At 38.1% G+C, this 10802-nt stretch overlaps 1 protein-coding gene across 10 annotated transcripts in view; it reads left to right on the top strand.

Annotated features, from left to right (window-relative positions):
* cngk (cyclic nucleotide-gated potassium channel) overlaps positions 1–10446 on the top strand; it is a 46814-nt gene extending 36368 nt beyond the window's left edge. For 9 of the 10 annotated variants that reach the window (XM_021480950.3, XM_073919193.1, XM_073919194.1 and 6 more), the window contains 9 exons: positions 738–928; positions 3545–3789; positions 4117–4188; positions 4302–4576; positions 6886–7007; positions 7287–7513; positions 7607–7764; positions 9420–9523; positions 9618–10444. In XM_021480950.3, coding sequence (XP_021336625.2) covers positions 738–928; positions 3545–3789; positions 4117–4188; positions 4302–4576; positions 6886–7007; positions 7287–7513; positions 7607–7764; positions 9420–9523; positions 9618–9910 — 1687 coding nt within the window. In that variant the 3' untranslated portion in view covers positions 9911–10444. Of the gene's footprint in view, positions 1–737; positions 929–3544; positions 3790–4116; positions 4189–4301; positions 4577–6885; positions 7008–7286; positions 7514–7606; positions 7765–9419; positions 9524–9617 lie in introns of all 10 variants that reach the window. The other variant, NM_001423203.1, reaches the window with a different exon arrangement.
* The last annotated feature ends 356 nt before the right edge of the window (positions 10447–10802 follow it).

Here is a 10802-nt window from a genome sequence, read left to right on the forward strand (position 1 = left end):
ATGAGATTGCGTGAGATGACAAGAACAAACACAGCTCTAGGTTGGTTATACTGTGGTTTTGTTGTGAAAATGAACTTTAACCCTTTATTCCCTTCAGCTGAATTTCCATCTTTCAGTGATCGTCATCTTCACGTCATGATCAGTCCCGTGATCCCCTGCACTTTGCTAGTGTCTAAGGAGAAAGTCGCTTTATTTTTTTACCAGATCTGGAACTACATATTTAGTGATTGACGTCAATGCGATCAAACAAAAGATCCGAACCCAACTCGATTCGTTTATTAGATTCTGAGTCAACTATTTCGCTAAAAAATCAATAGTTTTAAATTTAAATTTTAGAATTAAACCTCAGCTCATATAAACAAACACTACATTTACTACAGTGTTTATTTGTCTATGTTAATGTTAGTTAATGGGAAAATGTTGTTCACAGTTAGTTTACAAGGTATTAACTGACGTCAACAAACATGAATTGGATTTCAATAATGCATAAATGCTGTACAAGCATTGTTAATTATTAGTTCATGTTAGTAAATGCATCAACTAACGTTTACTAATTGAACTTTATTGTAAACTGTGAACCAATATTTTAAGAACAAGCGTTTGTGCGCACCGAACCTCTCACTCTCTCAACTTTCTCTTACTGATTGTGAATTGGCTGGTGAGACACTAGGTTTAAGACAATGCTAAATACAGTCGGCTTGTTTGTGTGGTTCATTCATTTCCCATTTCTCTTTCAGGGCTGCAACCAACAGTGAGATGTATGTGCTGTCACAGAAAAGTCTTCATGAAATCTTAAAATATTACCCACACATTCACGAGCAAATGCAAAGCTCAGCAGATGAGATAAAAGATCTGTTGCATGAAGATTATCAGATCCACGCACCTGCAAGACCTGACTCAGCACCGACAACTTTCCGTCGAGCTGGATGTAAGCAGCTTGAAGTCCTTTTTGATGTTAAGCTACTGCATTTAATTCATGCAAGGCGGGATGCACACAATACATGACTTTTACCAAAAACTTCCTTGATCTCATTTTTAAGATCAACCCGGGCTCATTCTAATTACGTACCCCTGTATACATTTCTAGAGAGCATCAAATACGTCCCAGGAGATATGTTTTTTGCAGTTTTTGTTTTCACGTATACACCATAGGCCACAGTGTATACTTTTTGAGATCTCAAATTTCTATCGCGAGTGCCATTCATGCCTGCTCTTCTATCGTAAATCCACCAGAGGCCCCTGTCAATTGACGGACTGACAGACTGACTCCTTTTCTAAACTCAACCGATAGTGTTTTAAACGCACCGAATGACCAGCGTCTACCCACTTCCCTTAATCCAACCAACAGTGTTTTTAAAAGTAATCCAGAAAAAGAAAAGCCCTCGCGGCAGCCTGATTTTTACCACATTTTCAGATTTTACCACATTCTCTCCCTGTTATTTAGTTCTTTTGTTTACTTTTTGTTTTTGTCTTGAACCGTTGTTTATCAAACTTGAATCTTGTCACCACCGTCAACTCTGTTCTGCATCTCAAATCCTCCAATGTATGCTGCGAACCACTGGACAAACTGGTAAGAGCAGAAAAGCAACGTACACAGAGGTAAACGGTTAGCTGGTAAGCGTGAAAAGGAACCGCATCATACCACCCTGTATTGTTTGTTTTTAAAGATGAAATGCAGCCATACGTTCCTCTGGCTAATTAATTCGCTACCTCTAAAAATGTAAATAGGGCTACCTTTTCAGAAGGAGCGTATGTTGCAATGTTCAGCTGTAATATACAGTTTCCATTGTCCCCCTTGGAAAGCATATAAAGGGATATGTAGTGTAATTCTGTTACAAGGAGTCAAGGAAGAGGCTAAACAATTTGTTAAAATAGAAGATGATTGCTGCTTTCAAACCACAGTTTAATGAAGCTTCAAATCTTTTGTTTTAAATTAGTGGTTTGGTGCATGTATTAAATTTTTCAAGGTCACGCCATTTCAGTAAATAAGGCTTTGTTATATCATATGTGTTTTAAAACATTATGAAACATCAATGGCTCTCCAGTGGGTGGTCTTTGTATGTTCTCTGTAAAATTGAAATCCACATGAATCATACGGGTTCACTGAGTTGATTGTCGTCCCCTCCAGCAACAAATCACTGCAAAAGTTTTCTAGTTTTACCTAATCAGATCAGCTTTATGAGCTTTAATGGGACATTTGTCAAATTAAAAGGAATAATAGTAGTTAATAGTCTCATTTTGGCTTGTTTAAATGAGACCTGAAAATGTATTTTTAAAAACTTGCACATTAGGCAAACACTTAATATGTTTGTAGATGTTGCGATGTGCTTATAAATGCTGTTTTTAACTCTTTATCAAGCAAAAAACATATATGGGAACTGCATTTGCAATGGTTAAAATATATTTTTTAATGAATAATTGTTTAAGTCAAAAGAAATTACAGTAATGCTCCAGGGTTTGCTCCATGAGCTCCCTAAGCATGTTTTTATTGCATTTGCATATTTTGTCTATCATTGCCCAGTTTTAAGTGCTTCAAACCAGTGAACAATTTAGTTTCATTTGGTTCAAAGCTTTGAGAAGCTAAATGCAGCAAGCACTAGGTAGGAACTAAATAGGGTTTGGCACAGGGACCACAAGGATCGAGCAGTCTGAAAAGTGTCTTAAAGCCCCAAAGAAGTGTCTAATTTTTAAAAAGCTTTTAAAAGAAAAATATTAAAAATCTTTTTTCATTTTTAAGCGAGATGCTGATTGTTGAATCCAATTCAATGATCTATGCTAAGCTAAGCTAAAAAGTGCTTCTCCCAGACATGAAGACAAAAATGGTAAACTGTTTAACTCTAGGGGAGTGTGTGTGTGTGTGTGTGTGTGTGTGTGTGTGTGTGTGTGTGTGTGTGTGTGTGTGTGTGTGTGTGTGTGTAGTTAAAGTCAGAATTATTACCCCCCCCCCTGATTTTCTTTTTTCTTTTTTAAATATTTCCCAAATGATGTTTAACAGAGCAAGTAAATTTTCACAGTGTGTCTGATAATATTTTTTTCTTCTGGAGAAAGTCGTATTTGTTTTATTTCGGCTGGAATAAAAGCAGTTTTACATTTTTGTAAAAGCCTTTTAGGTCAAAATTATTAGCTCCTTTAAGCTATATTTTTAGTAAGTCTACAGAATAAACCATCATTAAACAATAACTTGCCTAATTACCCTAACCTGTCTAGTTAACCTAATTAACCTAGTTAAGCCTTTAAATGTCACTTTAAGCTGTATAGAAGTGTCTTGAAAAATATCTAGTAAAATATTATTTACTGTCATCAAAGTAAGATAAAATAAATCAGTTACTAGAAATGAGTTATTAAAACTATTATGTTTAGAAATGTGTTAAAAAAAATCTTCTCTCTGTTAAACAGAAATTGCCGGGGGGGGGGGGGGGGGGGGTAAAAAGCCCCTTCAATATTGTGCACACTATGCTATTTACACAACAGGTGAGCAATCTCTGTTCATCTGCCACATTTTTCTCGGTTGTATTTTTATTAATTATCATTCACTTTCCAACAGGGGAACAGCTCTACAGGGATCACATGACTGAGAACGAGGAGAGAGCTATACTCCGTTTACAGCCTCTGCATGTTAGACTATGGACCAGAGTCTCACCATTGCTCATATGGTTCTTGCTGAAGATTTTCAACTTCATCAGAATGTCGAACAACAGAACCATGGACGCAGACAACAGTTTTCGTGTGGTCTATCAGTATACAGGCTGTATACTTTTCACAATTCTTTTCTGGGCAATAACTTTAATGGTGTGTATCCATCTCTTGTGCATTTCAGCAGTTTTTCTAGTTATTATAAGTTACACAATTTTAAATGTATTGTAAAGGGATAACTTTTGTAAAGGGGAAATTGTTTTTGTCTTACGTTGAACACGGAAGATATGACTACAGAATTATATTTTTGGATGAACTTAACCTTAAAGGGCTCAAAACACTTAGGCCAATTAATTTTGTTATAATAGAGTGAATTTTGATGTGAAATACATCCTATATAGGGAGTTTCATTTACTCAATCTTTGAATTAGTGTATATTTTGAACATGTTACATTAATCACTGTTGCCTCTCTTTCTCTGCAGTCTTCTGTGCATAGCGTAAATGTGTATCTGCTCTTACTCACAACGTGCACCCAAGTCTTTCAGATGTTTGAGGTAAGCTAAAGAATCTCACTGATTTACATGCAACTCAAGGGTACTCCCGCACATTAGGGCTGGGGCTGTGCCTATTCAATGCTATGCTGATATTTGTGTGCCGTTTCTTTCAGATCTTCCTGAAGTTCCACATTGCTACTTATGATGACCACAGAGCATTTGCATCAGACTACAAATCAACATCCCATAGCTATCTGACAAGAAAATTCGGATTTGCCTTTGACATGGCCTGTGCTTTTCCATTTGGACTTATAATTGTTCATCTGGTGGAAAAGGATTCTCCATTATTCCTGCCCATTATGATCATTTATGCCCGAATTGCTCACTTGCCACGAATTATTTCACTGTTAGTGTTTATGTGGAAAGAAGAGCAATCAATCACATCCAAGTATGTCTTTAGTTGCTGTATCTCCATTAAATTCATCTAAATGTAATGTTACTTACATTTACTGATAATGTGTATGAATTTCAAGAACTGAGGTGTTTATTTGTCAACCCATGCTCATTCTGAAAATGCAGTCCCTTGGACGTTTCTGTAGACCGCGAAATAACTGCCGGGAGGTACGTATTTTTGCAGTTTTTGTTTTTGCAAATCTATGAGAGGCCACTGTGTTCGCTTTTTCGCATCTCGAATGTCTCTCGTGAGTGCCGTTTGCGCCTGTGTTGTTCTTACGTAAACCCACCAGAGGCCGCTGTCGATTGACCGTCTGTCTGGCTGGCTGAATGATTGACTGGGCGACCGGCAAATCGGCTGACCCACCCTCCTCCTTCCCAGAACCAAACCAATTTTACAGATTGACCCGCCCACCCGCTTACTTACCTAACCCAACCAACAATTTACAAAAGCCATCTAGAAAAAGAAAATCCCTCGTCTGATTTTTACCACTTTTTTGGATTTTACCACATTCTCACCCTGTTATGAACTTGTTCACTTTATTTTTTGGATTCTGTTTTTGTCTTGTACCTGATTTCTGGAACCGCTCTTCCCTGGACTCAAACTCAGTCATCGTTGTCATGGTCAACTCCTCTCTGCGTCTTAAGTCTGACGTACACAACGAGCTAACTGGACAAACTGGTTGCGGCGGGAAAGCCCTCAACACGGACGTAAGCGTTCAGAAAAGAAACGACGTCATACTGCCCCGTACCGTTCACTTAAAAAATTAAATGCAGCCTTACGTACTGTAGGGTCCAGCCAGTTGGTCCAATGACGGTATCCAATGGTGGATGAAGGTTCACTGCATGTTCGGTCTTTCCTGTGCACAATGTTGATTTATATTAAACTTAACTCATATCTGACTCCAATTTTAGTATGAGATGGTTTAGAATATTAATATGTTTATCCTCGTTTTATCTGACTCCAATTATAAAACATTGAGAAGATTATTTTTTTTCCTTTCACATTATTTTAGATTATGATTGAATATTCTTTTGATTTGTTATTATACCTTATTCTCATTTACTCAGATTCCGATAGCATCTCGAGTCTTGCACCGGCCGGGTATACAATCTCTTAATACAAGCTTGTCAGTCTTGGTCATTAAACAGAGGCGATTAACCACTCTCCTAAAAAGGCGGAACACTACTTACTCAATTTAGGAGATTTTTATGTGGTCCCCATGGATCTGTTATCTACTTAATCAAGACAAAGTATTTTAATAATAATCGCGCAGGATTATACTATTGTAGATGAAGGCCTAAATATCCACATTTAAAGTAGTTTCAACAATATTTTGTTGTTCTAAATAGTTGGCCTTTTACAGTCCAAGTATACATGAAATAATGCCAATTTGTTAGTCGGATCTCTAACAACATTGAATAGCGTGCCACGCTGCTCCGTCTAACATGTTTTAGTCCGTTACTAACCTGTACAGTGGCTTGTAGTGCTATGGACAACAACATTTATCAGTGATAATAACACGAACTCTGTTTGAATCATTCAAAACATAACAATTTATTAGTCAGGTAAATGTATTATGCCAATTCAATCAGTCAATTCATAAATGATCAATACAAAACATCAAATTATCAAAGATAAATCCAAGATGAAAAAGATGCATTCCTGACTTTGAAATATACATAACATGGGGCAGACCCCATGTTATGGGCTGATCTGGTTAGGCAGAATCGCCCTGAGTTTTTCTCAACCCTTACCTTAGATAATCCAAGAATTCCCTCAAGGAAGGGGGTGTGAAAAAAGGCATTCACACTTAGTGTAAAAGTCACACCCCTCACAGTGGTTCAAAAGATGCCTGAAGTTATATATTTATTATTCTGATTATGTCTATTTCTGAGAGAATGAGACCATTGTACCAATCGCACTGAGACATTTCAAATGATATCAAACATGATAGTTAAAGTCAATTTGGTTAATCTAAAACATTCAAACATTGAAATGACCATAAGCGTGAGTTGGGGGGATGAAGCTGAGTCTCAGCATAGTCAGATGCAAATTCAGCAGGAACTGGTTTTTCACGCATTCCCCCCTGGTGGGTTGTGGAGTCCATTGGCCCTGTCTTCATCTCATGTTTTGAATTGTCAAAGACATCAAAAATATTTGTAATATTTCAATTCTTACAGTACCTCCTGCTACATAATTCGCGGTCTCCAGAAACGTCTACGGGACTACGTTTTCAGAATGAGCCTGGGTTGTCACTTGTCGAGCACATTTGTAAAATGTGTCTTTTTGTTTGTTTTCAGCCTTCTGTGCATAAGGATGATCAAGTTTTTTGTCCACTCTGTCCTCTTTGTCCACTGTGCAGCGATGCTTTGCGTTTCTTTTGTTGAGATCTATGGAGTCATGTCATGGATTGCTGAAATAGGTGAGGGGAGAAAAAAAAAACCTTTTATGGAGTCAAAGCATGAGGTATCAAAATGGTATTTGAATTGACTTTGGAATGTTTGAAAGGGATAGATCTCCCAAAACTGAACATTCTGTTACCATCCATCCACTCCACAAAACTTAAGAGTTTATATTATATATGATTTTTGGGGGGTTTAGAATGACCTGGGGATCAGTTTTAAGAGTCTGTAGTAAATTGTGTGTCCATGCTGTCACAGTCATGATGGTAATTTCTGTAACTCTTTAAATTATTTTCCAGAAATCTCTGACTTCTCTGAAATGTACAAATATGCTGTCTATTGGATAGTACAGATTTACACTACAGTCGGCTTTGGGGATATATTGTCTCTAAATCTCGGGGAAGTGATGGCATGTACTTTCATAATGATCCTGTCCAAAATACAAGTGATTTATAAAATGGGACTTCTCATAGCTACGCAAACCAACAAGAACACACTACAAGTAGCCTTTGAGGCGAAACTGCAGGTAATTGTAAGCACCACATCTTTCAGAACTACTCTTAAGTGTGTACTTTTACTCCAGTAATGATTTACATCTGACTAATCTTGTTATTCCCAGACCATTCTGGAGTACATGAAGCATGAAAGAATCCCACGGCAATTGCAAAATCGTGTGTCACATTTTTACAACTATCAGTGGAACCGCAACAAGGGGATCTGCACCGAGGAATTGTTCAGAGGTGTCCCGCGCTGTTTGAAAATGGACGTTTTGATGAGGTAAACAAGCCTACTTTGTTATTTGGGCAACCATTTGACATTTTACTGAGGTTTTGAACGTATTCTTCACTTACAAGCCGGCTTAATTATTGGAATCTATTTGGCTCAAGACTTCCTGTCTCATTCACTTCCATTGATTTTTAGATGTTAAAAACAGTTCGTTCTTCTGTTCGATGTTGCAAATTGATATTTTATTATTATATTCTTCTTCTTTTTATGTATAGTCATGAACACAATTACTAGTCATGAATGTTTTCTGTCAATTGTTACTCCTAGTCATTTCTCCCAATGGCAGCTTAATCGGAAGTTCTAAAACATTTACAATTACAAGCACAGCCTTTTAAAGATCATTTCTTGCTATTAATGTCAGAATTGACCAGTAATTTGCAATGGATGTGTGAGTAGGGGTGTCTTAAAATCTTTTTAAATTGCAAAACCAAAATTTTAGGCCCTAAAAAAGTCTTAAATTTACTGAAATATTGTGTTGTAGGTAAATCATTTTAAACAGGTCTTCATTTTCCTATGTCCATGTAAAACTGCCCAATTGGGCCAGGACCACACCTGCCAATACTCCCGTTTTTCCCGGGAGTCTCCCGTATTTCAAACCTATCACCCATATTGTTCTGTCTCCCGGAAATCCCCCTCCCCCCTCCCCCTGCTCCGTATCTTTTTGATACAGTCCGGCCAGCCTTTTGGTACAGTACCCATGCGCACCAAACCCAACGCATAACCATCTCCATACAAAATGTCGGCAGTTATGACCAGGACCCATTAAATCACAGTGCCTCAGTGGGTAGCACTATTGCCTCACAGCAAAAAGGTCCCTGGTTCGAGTCTCGGCTGGACCTGTTGGCATTTCTGTGTGAAGTTTGCACGTTTCCCCTGTGTTGGCATGGGTTTCCTCCAGATGCTCCGATTTACTCCACTCTCCAAACACATTCGCTATAGGTGAATTGGGTAAACTAAATTGGCCATTGTGTATGAGTGTGTGTGTGAATGTGAGAGTGTATGGGTGTTTTCCAGTACTGGGTTGTGATTGGAAGGGCATCCACTGCATTAAACATATTTTGGAATAGTTGGCGGTTCATTCTGCTGTGGCGACCTCTGAAATAGACATTAAGCCGAATGAAAATTAATAAATGAGTATTTTAGTGTAATTTTGACAATTTTATGCAAATGCACTCCCCTACAAAATGATCCCATCAGTGTTAAATCATGAAATAACTAGCCTGATCTCTTGAGGAAACGTAAGTATTTTTAAGTTTTGTCAGTTTAGTGGCTAATTCGTACCAATTCGTACAAGTTCAGTCGTACGAAAATATTTAAAAACGAGGCATGGCACCCAACACCACCCCTAACCTCAACCGTCATTGGGTGATGAGCAAATCGAACTAAATTGCACGAATTAGATCATACGAATTCATACAAATTAGCCACTAAATCAAAAAGTTAAAAATTTAAATGTGCATTGCAAATAACAGTCATCTTGTGGACTCCTATCGCTATATATGTTGCAGAAAAAAGCAGCTCATTTTTAAATAAATCACTTAAGTAAAAACAATACATTGCAATGTCAGTTTTTTCCAATATCGTGCGTGCAGTCCTAATCTTAACAGACTTTGGTTGAAAAGTGAATGTAATTTTCTCTGATTTAGCATCTGTGGGGAGTATTTAAAGAGTCATCACCTCTTCTCTCATTTTACAATACCCGTCATGAGGGAACTTTCCGCGAGAGTCACCTTCCGATGTTTCCCTGTTGGTGAGCAAAATGTTGCGAAATCAAGTCGCAAGCCTTACAACTATGCAGGAAACACAGTGTTGCATATTGATTCTTTTTGTTTTGTTTTTTTAAGGAGAATGCATTTACAGAAAGGGAGACAGCGGCACTGAAATCTACTTTCTTTTAATTGGCAAAGTTAATCTGTGCCTGGACACCAGAGGTCATGAGGTCTATCAGCGGCTGTGTCGCGGAACAGCTTTCGGCGACCGCATTGTAATAGAACACACCCGCCATGACACCGCCATCGCTGCCAACTATGTGGATGTTGCTGTTCTCTCCAAAACCTCTTTGGCATCTTTAAGTCATCTTTATCCAGCTGCCATGCATAAGCTAAAGGAGAAACTTGCTGATATTCAGCAGGAGTAAAGCAATTCTTATTGTTTGTGTATTGTATGGTTTTGTATATTGTAGTTTATCTTAATGTAGTGTAGTATAGTGTAGTGTAGTTTAGTTTAGGGTAGTGTAGTTTAGATTAAAGTACAGTAGTGTAGTTTAGGGTAGTGTATTTTAGTGTTGTGTAGTGTAGTTTAGGGTAGTGTAGTTTTGTGTAGTGTAGTTTTGTGTAGTGTAGTTTAGTGTTGTGTAGTTTTGTGTAGTGTTTATTGTAGTTAGTTAGTTGATCAACCTGTTTAGTTTTCTTTTTGTTTTGTTTACACTTGTAGTTGTCTCAACCTCCTTGTTAGTAGTTTGTTAATTATTTCTCCTTGTAGTCTCCTCATGTCTGCTGTCTTTTGCCAGTTCATTGTCTTTTCTTGTTGTGACCTGTCCCATCCAGCCCTGCTCTTCCCTGCTAGCCCAGTTTGTTTGTTTAGTTGCTTTTGTTAGTGTTTTCCCCCTCTGGGTGGTTTTTGTTCTCCTTTTGTTTGATTTTATAGTTAATAAATACTCATTTTAGTTCTGCATTTGAGTCCTCTTCCTTTCCCCCCTACAGCCGTGACAGTATGATCTGGATAACAGCGGACTCAGCAGCCAAATGGGTATCTTCCTTTTCCCATCTCCCAGTTCTCGCCCCACTGCATGCCAGAAGAGGTAGCATTTGGGCAGTGTTGGGCACTAGCTTAACTACATTTCTCAGTAGCGTGGCGGTAGCGTCGCTACTTTCTAAATCCGATAGCTTTTCAGTAGCGAAGCTATTTTATTAGTCAAGTAGCGCAGTAGCATCCACACAAGCTACATTTACCGATCGCGGATCAATAAGTGACAGCACTGACATTTACAGAGCTGTGAGGCCGGTGTCTAGCCGATGAAAGTAAATCCA

This window comes from Danio rerio, chromosome 13, assembly GCF_049306965.1.
Source record: "Danio rerio strain Tuebingen ecotype United States chromosome 13, GRCz12tu, whole genome shotgun sequence".
Classification (NCBI taxonomy): domain Eukaryota; kingdom Metazoa; phylum Chordata; class Actinopteri; order Cypriniformes; family Danionidae; genus Danio; species Danio rerio.